Genomic DNA, 17963 nt, shown 5'->3' on the forward strand with positions numbered 1-17963 from the left:
TTCCGGTTTACTTTCTTCTTCAGGTGCTAGCTAGATAAGGCTTTTATTTCTTTTAGTTATTGCTTTATTGGATTTGCTGAGTGCATTTCAAATGAAATATTGGAGAGGATCCTAGCTTGTCCCCTCGAATTTTGAAAGATAGGGACGTTTGGCCGTCCAATGAGATTTGATCGTCTAAATTGCTTGTATACATATATTGCTTGTATATATATATATATATAACAATTGATGTTTGAATTCCATCATCCATAATGCATTCATTAATTTGGCATATCATGAATAAATTAGGGTTTACAAATGGTTATAACTAGTGGTTATTGGCTAAAATTACTAACCGCAACCGCCTAAGGTGGTTATTGAATTTTATCAACCGCAACCGCTAACCGCCTAGGCGGACAGTTATTTTTAACCGTTAGTTAACGGTAATTGTATTTATAACCGGCAATTTTAAACCGCTTTTTAATTTTGGCTTTGGACTGATTTTGGGCCGGTTTTGGGCAAGTTTTTGTGCATGTTTTAATTGTTTTCAAAAAAAGAATTTAATAATTTTTGGACCCTTTTTTTTATATATAATTTTTGGGCACTAAGGTCCTATATATCAACAAGAGATTTGGAAAATGAAGATATTAGCTTTATTTAATTGCACCCTTCTTCTTTTTTTACCTTCCATTTTTCAGGTTTTTTAACAATAAGAAGAATGAGATTAATGTGTTTTTACAGTGCAATTGAGTTTCCAAACACCCATTTTACATCAATTCGTAAACAATAAACTTTGTCTCGCCATAAACATTGCAACCCAGTAGAGAAATTATATTTGAATGTTGAATTTTGCTTAATAAATTGAGCTCATTTTGCAAATCCAAATGGCAATTCAAGACCAAAACAATCAAGTCATATTACTAAATTTTTAAAAACCGTGTAAACAGGCCTGTTAGTCTATTTATAATTTTTAAAAATTATAAAGAAAAAAAAACACACTTACAAAAAAAAAAAAAAAAAAAAAGAAAGAAAGATGAAAGAAAAAAAGGAAAGAACTAAAAGTTTATACTTTTTTTTTTTTTGGGTGATGTATGGAGACAAATTAAAATTGGAGTGTTCTAAAATTTTTAAACTTTCAATTTTGTTTGTAGTTGCTCAAAGTTGTGCAGCTAAAAAAAAAAAAAAAAAAAAAAGTGGTTAAATTTATGCAGAAGAAAAAATCTAACCCAAGCAAGCCATTCACTGCCTTTTTTGGTAACTGCCACTTCATTCAATACTACCATTTAATTTTCTTGCTATTTGTTAGAAGGAAATATATATATAGCAAGTGCCTTTCCACTATTCTGTGATATATTTTCGATAAGAAAGGAAGCAACTGGCGGTTAAAAATCAAAACCCAATTGTTAGAAATTGAACTGTGATAATTGGCGGTTAAAAATCAAAACCCAATTGTTAGAAATTAAACGTTTATCACAGAATAGTGGAAAGACACTTGCTATATAATTGACCTATAAAAGGACACTGTCCCTTCAACATCGACACGCATTTACCTATTTCTTAATTCTTATCATGAAAGCAAGAGAGGAAGGAAAGAAAGAATCAGCCTACTTCTTACATATAGACAAAAGATTTGCAAGGCCATCAAAACAAATGTTTCACTCGTTTTAGTCATTTCTTATAAGAAGCCAAATTCTTTTAATAATTGGGAAGGCTAGGGCTGATTAGGTCGGTCCATCAGAGCAAATGTTTCACTCGTTTTAGTCATTTCTTCTAAGAAGCCAAATTCTTTTAACAATTGGGAAGGTCAGGGCCGATTAGGTTGGTCTCAACGTGGCTTCGCCAATGCTTACGTATCATTGTCAATTTATCGTTAGATTATTATTTGCTTTTAACAAGATTTGATCTAATGATGAATTGATAATACCACGTCAACATAGTCGGATAGAATAATATAGCATTACTCAACATGATAAACTGAAAACACAACAACATTTCCGTTATGAAAAATAGACATAAAAGAGTGTTTTGAGAAACTCAAATAGATGTTTGTAATCGAGCGAAAACCTAAAAATTAGTTCAAATTTTCCATAAAATTAACACCACAAGACTCATCCAAATGGCATTCAATTGATAAGCTTGATAGAGAGATCGAGTAAAAGATTACACCAAATTCTTACAGTGAAAAAATAAATAAATAAATAAGACATATGGAAATTTCATAAGAGATCTTTAAAGTTGAGAATTTGATAATGTAGATTTTCTCCCACGTCTCTTAAATGAGCAATGTTATAAGGAGGACTCATGTTTGGGTCTTCCTTGAGTCATTTCAAAATTGATGTGACTTTTAAAATCACCATTAAATTTGTTATAGATCACTATTGTATTTTGATCCAAATGTGATTTTAAGCCACGTCAACTCTAGGATGACTCAAAGAGGGCATAAGTCCTTCTTATAGTATTACTCCTCTTGAAGAACTGGAGAGAATCTTATGTCCGAATCACAACATCTTCTGTGAGGATCTATGTCCAAATCACAAGTTAGGGTTTGAACTCAATTCCACTCATTTGATATCATATTAAATCGTCAATTATCTCAAAAAATTAAGTCAATAGAAAATCATGGATTTACCATTTTATAATATGCATTCACAATAAAGCTTTTACTCGGTAATGCTGTCTCCCTACATGTTAGTTCACAAGAATAACACAGTAATCAAACTAGCCTACATTTTTTGTTACTCCACCCATTTTATAAAGTATTTTACTTTGTTTAACTAAAATTACCTAATATTTGAGAGATATTTTCCTTGACCCTATACGCGTTTACGTGGATCTTAGTATAACTGGTTTGTTTAGAAATATATGTACCCATATTTTTTCGAGTAACCCTGCATAATTACCTGAGCGAGCGGTTGACAAAAACCTCTAATTAACCGCCTAGGGCAATGCGGTTAGCGCTTTTAGGGTATGGAAATGCGGTTAATAACATCTAACCACCTAATTTATATATAATATATTTTTTTTAAAAAAAAAAATGATACTTAGGTTACATTTGGTGTGTTATTTACTAACTTTTCAAGAAAAAATGGGAGATAATGCCTATTGATGAATCTGATGATGGTAGTTAATATGGTTACATTTGTGTTGTTTCGGCCAACTTGCAGAATTTGTATAGAAATGTGTGCAAACAGAATTTGCAGAATTTGTATAAAAATGTGCTTTTCTAATGAGGTTACAGAATATACAAAATTTGAATCCAGCTTACATTCAGGTTGCAGAATTTGTACATTAAAAAATGTGATTTTCTAATACAGAATTTGTATAGAAAAGAAATGTCAGGTTACTATACAAATTTATTAATTGAATTTTTTTTTTTTTTAATCTAAAATAAGCTTTAAAAAAAAAAAAAAAAAAAAAAAAAAAAAAAAAATGTGACCAAAAGAGTCCAAAAACCATTTAAAAGAGGTCCAAAGAATGCTCAAGCGTCCCACACCATACATGTGGTTATGCGGTGCGGTTTGGAATTCAATAACCGTTAACTGGCAATTATTTCAAAACTGTTAACCACATAAGGCAATACAGTTACAATTACGAAAATCTAATAACTGCATAAGACTGTGAAATTAACAGTTAGAAAAAATAATTACTAGCAATAACGACTTGTACACCCCTAAATTATCTATCAAAGTAGATACAATCACTTCTATAAAATACTCCTTTCATTCTTCCTCTATGTTATTTAAAGAATCGGTTCTATGGTTGTTTATCATATCATTCCAACTCTACTATAGACCCAGACACGAGAGTCTCGTCTCATCTCTCCTCTCACAATGAAGCAATTATAAAATAATATACATGTATTTAATGAATAATATATCGACTGGTGAGATTCTTTGACATTTTATCTAATCAATTATAAATTTGTATATCTTGTTTTGATAGTTTATATAATTGATTAAATATATATTCTAATTCTCCATTTATAGCTATTCTATAATTATCTAAAGATAATAGAGTAATGTTTCTTACACAACTCTCACACAACTTTTGCACAACTCTAACTACTTTTTGTTATGATCAACCATTGGATTTGTTTTTCAACATGTGGGTCCTAAATATTCAATGGCTGATTTTAAAAGAAAGTTGTTAGAGTTGTGTAAAAGTTGTACAAAAATTGTGTAAGAAACATTACTCAAGATAATATAATTATTCAAGTGTTGAAATTTTTAGAAATTTGGTTGAATCTTGATCAACGCTTAAATCTTAGTAATTTTTTTTCTAAAATTAATAATAATAAAGTAATAAAAAATAATAAAAGATGAAGAAGAAAGAAGGGAGGGTATTTTGAGAGTTTTAACCCCCATTTGTTAGAATTTAACAGAAAACTTTAATGGATGAATAAAATTAGAAAATCAAAAAAAATTAAAAAATCAAAAAACAAATGAAAGATAAATATATTAAATTGAAAATACTTTAAAAAAGTAATTACAAATATGATGAAAATTCATAAGTTTAGCTGTTTCCCTATAATTTAATTTTGTTATATCAAGTCTTTATTTTGTTGTCTTTTTTTATCATGGGCATAAACTAAAATTTAGAAATACAATTAAATAAAAACGGGGCTCTTGATTTTGTTTTCAATAGAATCTTATACATCCACATATTCCATCATTCCCATCGCTTCTCTATCTTTATTGACACGGGCTTTTTTTTGTTCTATGAACAAATTCATCTAATTATACATCAATCAAATTAGTGTTTAGAAGGGGGTTGAATCGGTATCACACTCTGCAGGGGAGGGGGGGATAATAATAATAATAATAATAATAATAATAATAATAATAATAATAAAAAAAAACCAAGATTAATGTAATCAAGGTTAGACTGGTTAATCATAAAATCTCAAAATGATCTCACAAGGATCTTGAAAATATCACTAAGATGCACAGAAAGAAGATTCTGAACCACTGAATAAACCAAAAAAAAAAAAAAAAAAAAAGACTGACTAAATTTTTGTACAGCCACTGTATGAGTCTGGTAAAGCACCTTCACTTTCTACCAGTTCCAACTCGTGGCTTGCTTTTAACCTCGGCGTCCTGCACCAGAAAAGGAAAATTGCAGTTTTTTTCATCAGGGTGTTCCAAAGGATAGACAATCATTTTATCAAATAACTCACCTGTGGCAGATGCAGGAAAATGTTGGTCTTGGCTGTTGCTGGATTGTGATTTTCCGCACCCTTACTCCAGTCGTAGCACGTCTACAGAAAGTTCAAATAAAACAATAAGAGGACAAAACTATATTATGTATCCAATCATGTCATAAAAGGTCATCCAGCACTTGGAAGGGTTCTCAAATATATTATAGCTAAAGCTAGCTGAAATATAGACCACTCCCACAAGCAACTATAAGATGTTATGTGAGGAAAAACAGTGACAAAGCGAGAGCGTGTGAGGCTAAGAACCGAATCATTATTAGTTGTAAATGGTAAGAGAACTGCAAAAGAGGCATACCGAGTATGCAAATAGTGAACCATCGTTGTTGAAAGTACTGCAGGGTATGGGTGCACTGCACCTTGCCATTGCCTGGAGGAAAAATATATATATATATATAATTATGTTACAATGTATGTATTTCAGCTAGAAAAGACCAGAACAGCCATAATGACTATAGACGAGATATATTGCATATTGGATTCCCTTTTTTTTTAGGAAGTTAAATACCATTTTACTACCTATGGTTTGCAGCATTATCAAAAAGCTACCTGAATTTTCAAAAAAATGACAATTTTACTACCTGACTTTTGTACGTTTATCAAATTGCTACTTCCATCAATAACGGTCATAATGTCAGGTAGTCAAATCGCCACATCATCCCCTATACGATTGTGCCGTGTGTACACCACACCATCTCATATTTAATAAGTCAACATCATTTACCATATCCGTCTCATGATATTTAACATATTAATTAAGTATTTTAATTTACAATTTTTTTTGATAAGTAGTATTTTAAGTTACAATTATTCCCTCATGTCAAAAAATTCCCCTCATGTAGGACACAAAGCCTCCGCAACCCTAGGTCGCGGAGGCCCTACAAGTAGTGGGTGGTGGGGCCTCAGTGGAGGCGGCCTTCATGAGGGAATCGCAAGGCCTCAGTGACCTCCTCCCCTCATAGAGGATGCAAAGGTAACATCTTCCAGTGGGTCGTGGAGGCTCTGCGACCACCCCTCGCAAAGGTGGTTGTGGATGCTTCGGGTCCAACCCCATAGGAGGTCACAAAGGGGTACATGGTCAGCCATGGGAGGACACCCACAGCGGTGGGTCTCGATGGGCAGCTTTTTTTTTTTTTTTTGCATGAGGGCATAATTGTAACTTAAATACTTTTTCTTTTTTAATAGATACTTTGAGGGAAGACAAAAGCAAACAAAGGAAATAAACTAGATGTTAGGTGGGAGGAACTTCCTCTTGAAACGGGAGAGGAAGATCCTTACTACTTACAATGGGAATTGAAGGTAATGAGAGGGGGATAGGTGGGAACGCTACCAGAAAATGATCTAGTTGCGGCCCAATGTGCTACATAGTGGACACAAAAGTTTGCACTTCTATTAATTTTGTGAGCTTTCCAAGAGGAAGAGGCTGTGATGGATCAAATCGTGTCCAAGATGAGGGAGGAGATCCACCAATCTTGAGCATCGGATGGATTTTGGAGAGTAGAGATTACTACTTGGGAATCACCTTCCAGTATGAAATGTTCAAGGTGAAGTGATGAAGTAATGAAGCCAACGAGACAGCTAATTTGACAGCAAGAGCTTCTCCGTAATTTTCCAAGTAATTTGGTTGGCAGGGAGGGGAAAGCTAGGATACCATATGAATGATATGTCCTTGATAATTTCAGCATAAAGCAACCTGAGTTGAGAAAGAATCTCTAATAGCTGTATCAAAGTTGATTTTGACCCAAGGTGGGGTGGGAGGGAGCCATTTTTCCACTGTGATGGGAAGAGAAGGATGTCTAGCAGGGAAATGTTCCATAGTGACCATATTGATATGCTTTGGGATAATATGGATATCAATAATGATTCCTTCAGGATGAGACTTATTCCTATAAAACCACACAAGATCACAAGCCACCGTAGGTCTGTAGCAAATATTTGAAATTTATGATGATCAACTTGAGATATGCAGAGAAGTCCCTGGAGAGATAATCACTTGAACCCAATCTTTCATAGTATTAAAATTAAAGGCTGAGGAATCCAGAGGCCAAAAGGAGTGTCGCCATAAAAACCGTGCAAATATGCAGTTGAAAAATAGATGATGTAGAGAATCATCTTCAATTTTGCAGAGTGAGCATGTAGGTATTCTGTTAGGATTGGTAATATGGAATTTATCCTGGAAGTTGGGAGAATATCCAAGCTATTTTCCATAGGAAGGGTCACAGTCTATCATTGAGGTTTAATTTCCAAAGACTTTTCCAAAAAGGTTGGGAAGAAGGAATAATCAGCTTTCGACGATTAATCATCAAAATAGAAAGGTAAGCTGAATTGATGGAGAAACTGCCAGAGACTGAGGGAGTCCATATATATTCAGGGGATGGGGAAATAGATATGTGAAGTTTAAGAATCTCCTGTGCAGATAAATCATAAGAGGGAGAGGATTGTTGAAATATTCCATTAAGAAGTAATTGGAAGGAAGAGATCCGAGATAAGGAAGGGAGTTCCTTGTTGTGTGGATATTTCGGAGAAGGCTTGAAGTTTGGTAAAGTAGGAACCCAGGCAGTGGTCCATATGGCGAAATGAGAGTGGACTGAAACCTACAAACACGATCCAGAGATGAGGAGTGGTTTGCAGTGAAGAATACATTTCCATATCCATAGCTATTATGCAAAGGAGACATCTGGTGAAGATAAAAGGGATCCATATCGAATATATTTTTATAAGTTGATTTACCCAGACGCAATCAACATTTGATAATAGTTTCCATCCAAGTTTTGTAATTCATGCAAAATTGACATCTCGCATATTGCAAATACCCAAACTTCCAAGATAACGAGGGATGCAAATAGAACGCCAAGATTTTAGGGAAAGATTTCTAGTTTTTCCTTTGGGGAAGCCCCACCAGAAATTCTTTAAAGCTCTTATCCAGGGCTTTGCAGAGGGAGTTGGGGAGAAGAAAAGTATTCATTGTCTACGAGGGGATAGAAGAAGCAGTAGCCTTAATGAGGACAGTCCTTCCAGCTTGGGATAGGGTTTTGACACGTCATCCATCAATTTTCCCCAGAACTCTAGTTAAAATAGATTAGAAAGCCTCCCTTTTAGATTTTCTAATAATAAAGGGAAGTCCCAGATAATAAGCAGTTGCAGCAGTGGCCTTAAAAGAAAGAATACTTTTGATACTGTTGGTAGAAGAAGCTGTTGTGTTTTTGCTGAACAATATCGAGGGTTTGGCAGTGTTAACAGCTTGTCTAGACCAACTGCAGTATGAATCAAGACAAGATTTGATGGTAGAAGCTTCAGAGGAAGTAGCTTTTGCAAAAATAAGATCTGCAAACAAGAGATGAGTAATTGGGGGACAAGTCCGAGCCATATTGATACCTTTGAGAAGACCAAGAGATGACTGACTGTCTTTGAAGTAGTCGAGAGAAAACTTCAGTTCCTAAAATAAATAGGAATGGAGATAAGGGATCACCTTGTCGAAGTCCACGGGATGGAGTGAAGAGACCAAAGGGACTACCATTGATTAGAATGGAAAAGGATGGCAAAGTAATGCAGATACGGATCCAGTTAATCCATGTAGAGTGGAAGCCCAATTTAGCTAAGATGGCAAAAAGAAAATTCCATTCCATACAGTCAAAGGCTTTTTCCATATCAATTTTGATTGCCATAAGACCACCTCTACCTTTTTTAGCCTTCAATGTGTGGAGAAGCTCATGAGCAATGATGGAGTTGTCTTTAATATTTCTGGATGTGACAAAGACAAATTGGAGAGAGATGAAATGGTTAAGGAGAAGTTTGAATCATTTGCCAAAATGTTGGAGATGATCTTGTAGATGGTGTCACAAAGGCTTATAGGTCTTAAATACTTAATTAATATGTCAAATATCATGGGGGCAAATGATATTGACTTGTCAAAGATGAGATGTAGTATACACGCGGCACAATCTTATAGGGGATAACGTGGCGATCTGTCCAAGTGACATCATGACGTCTATCGTTTTATTGGAAGATTAACGAAAGTAGCAATTTGATAAACGTGCAAAACTCGGGGAGTAAAATTGTCATTTTTGAAAACCAGGTAGCTTTTTGATAAACTGCAAACCACAGGTAGTAAAATGGTATTTAACCTTTTTCAGGGGTGCCTAATACTGCACATTAGATTCTTGATTGTATTATAGATCAGCAAGAATTTGTGCCACCTGTACAAAACACAGATATTTTGATTGTGGAAACACTAGTTGAAAAAAGAAATTGGTATTCAGTTAAGAATTAAGACAAACCTAGAGTTAATGGAAATGCAGTAAAACCAAGAAAAATGGCTGAAATATGAATTAAGCTTAAAAAAGAAATCTGGAAACACCTTAAGTCTCTGTTTACTGTCTTTATCCCAGAAATTAAAAGCACCATCAGATCCTGCAGTTGCAAAAGTGTGCTGCACCTGAAACAGAGGGTAGCCAGATAAGCAGCAGCAAGTCAATATCCAGAAAGTGCTAAATAGTTCACAATCCGAGTAATAACTTGTATCTTCACTGAACTCAAGAAAATAGATCTACTCCAAGTAAAGATGTAACTTGTCAGTTAAAGTAGAGGCCATCAAACAAATAACTAACAGAGATCTAATGAGTAATGGAAATATAGAATCTTACAGGATGGAAATTTAGAGAGTTGACAGAGTATATCTCATTGCCATCTCTGTGGCATTTGAAAGTAAAGTTTTTAGTCTGCTGTGAATCGTCAAGGTGGTGTACACCAACCCTTCCCTCTATCGAGCCAACCTGTATACAAAGAAACATCAAATTCAATAACCCAACAATCCATTATAGTCAACACCATAAAATAACCTGGCAAATCTAATAAAAACAGTTGATCAATAGTAATAGAAGTGGTAAAAGCATAAATGTATGCCAAGTGCAACAAGATATGAAATTTAGAAACAAGATACCAAGTAAACGTTGTTGCACATATTCATAACATAGAAAAGAAGAAATCCTGACTAGGAGGAAGCGTAGAGGGGCGTAACCCAAATACACAGGAAGTATACATGAGAGGCACCCTACTAGGAGGAGGAAGAAGAGCACAAATCCAGCTAATTGACAGTACAAATTAAACCAGCTAATTGAATCATTTAATGAGTGATTTAGATGTTGCAATAATTTTCATATGGCTGCATCAACTACTTCACATGCTCAAAGTTAACTACTTTCAACAGAAAGTAGATATTTTCATTTTACATTAACTTCTTAGGAAAAACCTCACATTATGATCTTAGAAGAGGTCTCTTATATCTACCCAGTACATTCTGAATTTGAGAATAGCTCATAGGGTTATGTCCAAAACAAGCACACCACCATTTTTACAAAGAAAGATCTGGATTAATAAATTCTCTTTTTAAATGACCCACTAGCTTGAAGTGACCATCGACTTCAAAAGTTTCCGAGCTAAATCCTCCAACTGCCTATTTCTACCAACTCTCTAGCGAAGTTAATCATGTTAGTAATTATTGATCCAGTGTTCTTCAATATCCTTGTAATACAACCTTTTCCCACTTTAAATTCTCTTTCTTCTACTAGGTTAAGACTTCTTTTTCATCCCTCTGATGTCAGTGATGTGTGTTAAATTTTTTTCGAAAAATTGCACCCTTATCACCATAAAACATGCCCTCAGCATTCATTCTCTCCCTTCAATTACTATATTGGCAAGAATTTCCATGCTGTTGCGATATCTTAAGAAATTCAATTAAAAAGTTATAAAACCAAAATTTCCATCTGAATGCCCTCAAATTGTGGTGACTTTAGCTAACCTAGGATGTGGTTGTGCCACCCCTTTAGCTAAAATATTTTAGAACTTGGTGATATTACCTAAGATCAATTGCTTGGTCGTGATCCATTTCCCTCAACAGAGATTTTCCTGTCACATCTAACTCTCATGTCTTATGATTACACTCTATAGGATCTAGTTCCTCATTCCAATGTTGTTCTATCAGCTGATCAGACGAGTTTCAGCAAGATGATCTTTTCACTGTTGCATCACTTCCTGGAGATATCAAATATGAGATAAAACCAGAACGGTAATTGCTCAGATATTAATATTGCACTACACATAGACAACATATGACAATATATATGCTTATAGATTCCCTTATATTTTCCGGCAAAATCTTTTTCACCATGTAGTATATTTAAGTCTAACCTAGAAACAGCTAAGCAGCCAAAGCCATGATCAAATACAAGGTAAAGACACCACCAACATACTTATCCTACAAGGTTAGAACAAAAGCCACTTTCTTGAGGGGAAAAAGATACCCATGTCAAAGAAAGGGACTTGGTCACAGACGGGCATATGAGGAAGAAAAAATTGCAAATTTAAGAAATTAACAAGACTACACAGGAAATACTCCAGGAAAATTTTCAAGCACCTACCCAGATAAAGAACTTAATTAAAGCTCAAATAATCAAGTCTTAGTTCCCCACCTATCACCTGTAAATTTAATATCCTTCACTCAAATAAATGCTATATCAACATTTGTCTATCCATATGGAGCATGGTAAGATAACTAACATCATTGTTCAACAAATAGATCAAACTTTCATCCTAGACCATATTGAGAAGTAGAGAAATCACAACCATACACAGCAATCAAAAAACAGGGCAGGGGACTGAACCACTGAAAGTCAAGTGTTGAAAAAAAAAATAGTAACAACAATAATAATCATAGATAAATGATCTGAAAGGAGGTAATAAGAAGCAGGTACATACCAAGAAACCTTGCTGATCAGGAAAGGCAGCAACACATCTTGTCTGATACTTTAAAGGTGAAATGATTCTCTTGTACTCAGTCTGTTGGCATTTGGACGATAATTAGAAAATCAAAGCCAAAATAGAGAGATATGGATATCAGAATTCTCAAACTCAATTTACATTTGAAAAATTATGGCATCTCCACCATTAGCTTATTATTAAGTAAAATGTACTTCCAAATAACAGTACAAGTACAAAACAAGCATAATACTCTTTACATGAAGAGGCATTAGCAGCCTATTGCCAAATTTGACTCTTTTATACCCAAACTTTTTACTGGTGTGTGTTGAATCAACAAATAAGTTACTCACATCATGATGATGCCAACCACAAAATATTTGTGTAGTTTCTGGATAAACAGTAATAAAAGAAACGAGAACTGCAAAGAAACCTATTCTATTACTAAAAGGGACACAAAATTAATCAAAGAAATAAACCGATATCAGGAATAAGCGTCCATAGCAACATAATATAATAAGATTTCCACAATAAAGCCTGTCCAGAGATTAAATTATAACACCACCTATTTGTCAAAGTACACAAGCAAACAAAGAAATACGCCAAACTAAAAAAAATGGATGATCTTTTGTCAGAAGGCCTCAGAAGGACCTTTCATGACAATAAAATGAGGAAGCATTCAAGCTATCAAGCTTCAGTGAATACTATTTAAAAGTCATAGTCATACGATGAATGATTCTTAACATAAAACTTCTGGTGGTGATGAAAGTAAAATGCCCTGGCACTTTCCAGGAAATTAGAATATGGTAACTGAGAAGATAGGTCACTAAATCACATGGAAAGCATTTTGCTTCAGCACGTTTGAACAATGACACATTGCCACTTCTAGGTTATTCAGATAAAATAGTAAAGTACGCAATCGCAACAAAACATTTTGTTTATGGTAGTAAACATGTTAATTCACATACAGATAGAATCGGTGTCAAGTTTTGAGATAATATTTGAAGCTAGGAACCTACCCTATCACAAGTTCAAAACACATGCATAAAAAATAAGATATTCACTGCAAAAAATAATATATAATAAGATGCTCAGGAAAGTTGTATGCAAAACTTTTCAAAGCAACAGCAGACCATATTTTAGAGGCTTAGTAAAAACTAAAACAAGCCTATTCAACCATCTAAATATGGATGTAGATCTTGCCTTATATTTCAATTAGCAGATAGCCTTACATGATAGAAACCTACATTATAACATTAATTTCAAAAGCTGACATAATGAGTTGCTCAAATTTTATCAAAATCTATGTTTGAAAGATTACTACCAGACTGTCACAGAATATTGTCTGGTAATACCTATCAAAAAAGAATATTGTCTGGTAATATTGAAGCATCTGATTGTCGAAAAACTAGAAAATCATTTAGAGAACATATTTCACTCATTTCATAATGTGAGAACATTACCTGTGGGTTCTGCAAGTTGAAGACAATCAAATTTCGATCTGCAGTGCCAACAACCATCAGAGGATGCCTCACTGTTAGTGCAAAACAGCGGTCAGGGAGTTGTTGGGTATGCACAGGATTTGGCTGCCTAGTATCCCAGTACCTAAGATACAGTAGGGAACCAATAGAAAAGTTACCAAAAATATTAAAATCTTAGAAGTCAAGTGCACAAGAGCATCTGATTGCAAAAATAATATATCAAGAGCAAGCAAAACAATACAGGGTGCACAATCAACCATATGTTAGATGAAAATGCCTTGAATAGTGAATGCCCAAACATGAACAAGGATACGAAAAAACAAAAGCCACAATAAGCGATAAAATCTGTAGAAATTGGAAATAAAAATTTCACACTTATACTCCAAAATAATAGAAAACTTCGTGTTTTAGGAAGGTATTCCTCCACAATGAGACAAAAGTTGTCAAGGTTCATAACCTTATCATAGGCTTCTTAGAAAACCAAAAATGATGAAGAAAACATCATCTGCTATATGTCACCCTACAGCAATTGGTCATAAAGCATGGGGAAAAAAAGAAAAATGATATGCCTATTTCTGCAATGAATCCTCACATTCTTAGATATTTATTTTCAAAAGACCTCCTTATGTAACTACAGAAAGTTCGAACGTACGTCTCTTTTCCTTTATATATAGCCAATGCTGTAGATACTAAAGTATATTAGAAAGGGGCACAAATATAAGCCTTCCAAGCAGAAGCGACCACAGCTCCACGAGGATAGGACCATAAGTATGGCTCCACTGTAAAAAAGTAGTTACAGGAGCTCCATATGATCATTTCTCTTGTCAATTGCTTTGTTGCGTGACTTTCTTTGAAGCAATAAGCATGGTTGCCAATTAGTGCAGAAGTGTAGTAGCTTCCAAAATAGACTCAACAAACCAAAATCTTAGCAACCGATACAAATCACAAAAACAGAATTCACAGTAGTACTACTGGTTCCAGTAAAGTCTTCCAATTGAATTAGCATGCAATTGCCATAAATAACTAATAATAAAGGAATCCAAGGAATGTAAAATACAGAGAGGAATCAATATTTTACTTTAGGGTCTTGTCCCAACTTCCTGTGACTAAGAGGCTCATCTCTGGGATCCAAGCAATATCTTTGATGGCTGCATCATGCATGGCCACAGTCACTGGCTGACCACCCGACAAAGGCCACATTTTTGCTTGCTTATCACAGCCACCAGAAAAAACAGTTGTTCCATCATCTTTCCAAGTTGAGCACAAAACCTTACGGAAAAAGAAAAAAAAAATCAATAAGAGAGAATGATTATTGTCATTTAAGAAAACAGTGATAAGATTTGTAGAAGTTGTGACTTCAGTTTTACCGGATGGTCATGCGATATTGAAGCCTTGGGTGTACTGCCTACAGAAGTCCCACTATGCAATATCTCCCAACATCTTACCTACAAAATTACAACCAACAGAATTGAGTAAAGGAGCAAAGAAAGGACAAGTTATCAAGATGATAATGATATTAATATGGTAAACAAACAAACAAACAAAAAAAGGAAACCAACTGAACAAACCTGGTTATCCCAGGAAGTAGCAACCAGGTAATTGGCCTTCGGGCTGAAACTGAGGCTTGAAACTGAATCACTAGGAGGCTGAGCCACCTAAATTTGAAGAATTCAAAGTTAATTCAGCTCAAGGACCCAAAAGGAGGGGGGGGGGGGGGGGGGGGGGGGGGGGGGGAATGAAAGAAAACAGAAATGGAAGCAACTAAGCTCAAAAATCAAGAATAATAACAAAGATGAAAATATAATGGAAACAATTAAATTAAGCTAAATTCAAGATTGGCAGAACAGAAGAAATATTTCAATCATTCAGATTTCACAAATATCCAGGACTATTCGGCCATATTTAGATATGTGCAGCCACCACAAATTTTTGCTTGAAAAAATGCATTTATAAATTCACAAAATAAATCCAAACATTGAGGTTCTAGATTCATGATGAAAGGCTATTTTATACAGAATTGTCCACAGCTCGATATGTCAAAGCCACCATGAATTTTGCGCAAGTAAAATCAAGGAAAACTTATTAAACTGATCCTTGGGGCTTAGGATTGTATCAAATTGATCCTGAGGTACAGAAATTATCTTATAGCTCCTTGTGATAAGCTTTTTGTATCAAATTGATCATTTCGTCCAATTCTATACAATGTCTGTCTTCTTTTTTTTACGGAATCCTTATAAAATTACAGTTCTACTCTCAGATAAAAAATTAAAAATCAAAAAAAAAAAAAGGAGGGGGCGGGGGGGGGTGGCAGCCCTCCTCACAAGAGAGGTGCCCTCTTTTGTTTACCTAATTTTGTCTTCTTTATTTTTTTTTATTTGAGAGTAAAATTTAACTTTACTAGAATTCTGTCAAAAAATAGAAGAATCAATTTGATACAAAGGGCTTCCCACAAGTAGCTTTAACATAATAAAGAACAATGATCTTTTTGCCAACAAAATAACAAGAACGGGCATATCATCTCCTCAAGGAAAACAAAAACTCCAGGATTAAAAAAATAAAGCAAATATAATAGATATTTATATATATATATATATATATATATATATGAAAGACCAAAATCATTTTAGACACAATTAAAGCACGAGGAACAGGGTGAGGGGGGGGGGGGAAGGTAGCAGTTAATATCTTTGGTACAACTTACGGATGAGAATCAGATACAATATCACCCAAGGGTTAAAAAAAAAAAAAAAAAAACAGTTATTTTCACAACGAGCATTATGAGTGCCTTAACAATCATGTTAAAGTGATACAATGCAACATTAACGCTTGAACCTCACCTTTCTAAATGTTAAAGGTAACACCAGTAACGAAAAAGCATTACAAAAACAATCTATAATGGAGCAATTCTGGGTTTACAAACCAAATGATCACCAAAACAATTACCTTTAAAAGATTTAAATTTTTTGAAATTTTTTAAAGAGTGCACCGGCTAATATTCGTTTTTTATTGCCTAACATTTTACTGCTTTACCTTTTTAAATTAATATTGTGTTATTTCATATAGTAAAAATGCATTATTCTGTCCAGTAAACATTTTTAAAATTCAGCTCTTTTTGCAGTATTTTTTTTATCTATTCTAATCGACACAAGGTTATTGAACGATTGATTTGGACAAACACCAATTCTATTCTAATATTCCATATAGCACTTTTGTATTTCTCTTCTACTCTTAAACAATTCTTTTCCTTGAATTTTTTGATATTGGACCTATACCAATTCTAGTCATCATAGTGTAATATCAATTGTCTACACAGTATGATAAAAATCTATAAAATGTCTAGTTGCTAGCAAAATATAAAGAACTTTTATGTTTTATTCGTTTGCCCTAAAAATTGGGCTCCCTTTTAATCAAATTGTCTTTTTTCCCAATGAATTTTAGCAGATCCTACTGAAAGAGTCTCGTGACTCCCACGAGATTCTTGTATGTAATATACAAACCGAATTTACAAGCTACACATGCATGTAGCTGAAATGCATAAACCAAATTATTAAGAAAACAAAATAATTTTAGACGCAATTAAAGCACAAGAAACGAAGGGGGAAAAAAGAAGCAGTTAATATCTTCAGTTACAACTGAATTTAAGCTCGAGAATCGTAGAAATATAGAGATTACGGATGAGATTCAGATACAATAGCAAAGGCATAACATTCAGCCACATAATCTGGATTTTAATCATGCAATTAAGCTCAAGAATCAAAGAAAAAGCAGAGAAAATTAAAACAAAAGCCTAAAATCACAATCTGTACCTCAAAGGATTTGTTCGGATTAGGGTTCGGCGCCGAAGCGGCTCCGAAAGTAGTCATTGATAGCACTGTAAAATCCAAAACCAAAAAATATAACAAGAATCAAGTTTGCATTACTTCAAGGGGGGGAAAAAACCTATAATTAGAATCAGAATAGGAATATGTAAAACAGAGAACGAATCAGAGAGACACTTCAAGAAACTTCTAGTACCTAAGAGCAGGAGATAGAGATCGAGTGGGAGTGGTACCGAAGCAAGTAACCTATATTCTATACACACACACACACACACAGAAAGAGAGAGAGAGAGAGAGAGAGAGAGAGAGAGAGAGAGAGAGAGACGGAGAGAGGGTGTGGTACCGAAGCAAGTAACCAATGAGTTGGCTGGAGGTCGGCGGAGAAGCGGGGGACAGAGCTGGAAGCGGCGCCGGAGTATCGGTGGTAAGGCGCTCAACGGCTTCTTTGTATAAACGGAGATTGATACAAAGCCTTGCAGAGGCTTGAAGATACAAGATAAAGAAAATGAAAGATAATACAGGATACAAGATTCAAAAGATAGAAAGGCTAATAGGCGAGATAGGCACTCAAGCTTACAAGTTTTCTCTCAAATGGCTTCTGCCTTCTAACGCATTTTATAGGCCTTTTATAAGCTAAAAGAAAAGGAAAACTACAAATATAAACAGTAATAAATATTCATATCTTTTTAAACAATAAAATAAACAATAATTCGCATAACT

General features: G+C 34.4%; 1 protein-coding gene across 2 annotated transcripts; it reads right to left on the reverse strand.

Annotated features, from left to right (window-relative positions):
- Nucleotides 1-4824: 4824 nt before the first annotated feature.
- LOC133863933 (protein RAE1) lies at nt 4825-17842 on the reverse strand. 2 transcript variants are annotated; one of them, XM_062300091.1, is made up of 12 exons: nt 17587-17842; nt 17232-17296; nt 14994-15080; nt 14793-14870; nt 14504-14694; nt 13408-13549; nt 11945-12025; nt 9835-9963; nt 9549-9626; nt 5490-5561; nt 5156-5236; nt 4825-5075 (listed from the first exon to the last, which is right to left on the reverse strand). In XM_062300091.1, exons 2-12 carry the CDS (start codon nt 17286-17288, stop codon nt 5028-5030), a joined length of 1044 nt encoding a protein of 347 aa, XP_062156075.1. In that variant the 5' UTR covers nt 17289-17296; nt 17587-17842; the 3' UTR covers nt 4825-5027. The 2 variants fall into 2 exon arrangements, with proteins under 2 accessions (XP_062156075.1, XP_062156078.1); XM_062300094.1 differs by lacking the exon at nt 17587-17842 and adding an exon at nt 17440-17491.
- Nucleotides 17843-17963: the final 121 nt, after the last annotated feature.

This window comes from Alnus glutinosa, chromosome 3, assembly GCF_958979055.1.
Source record: "Alnus glutinosa chromosome 3, dhAlnGlut1.1, whole genome shotgun sequence".
Classification (NCBI taxonomy): Eukaryota; Viridiplantae; Streptophyta; class Magnoliopsida; order Fagales; family Betulaceae; genus Alnus; species Alnus glutinosa.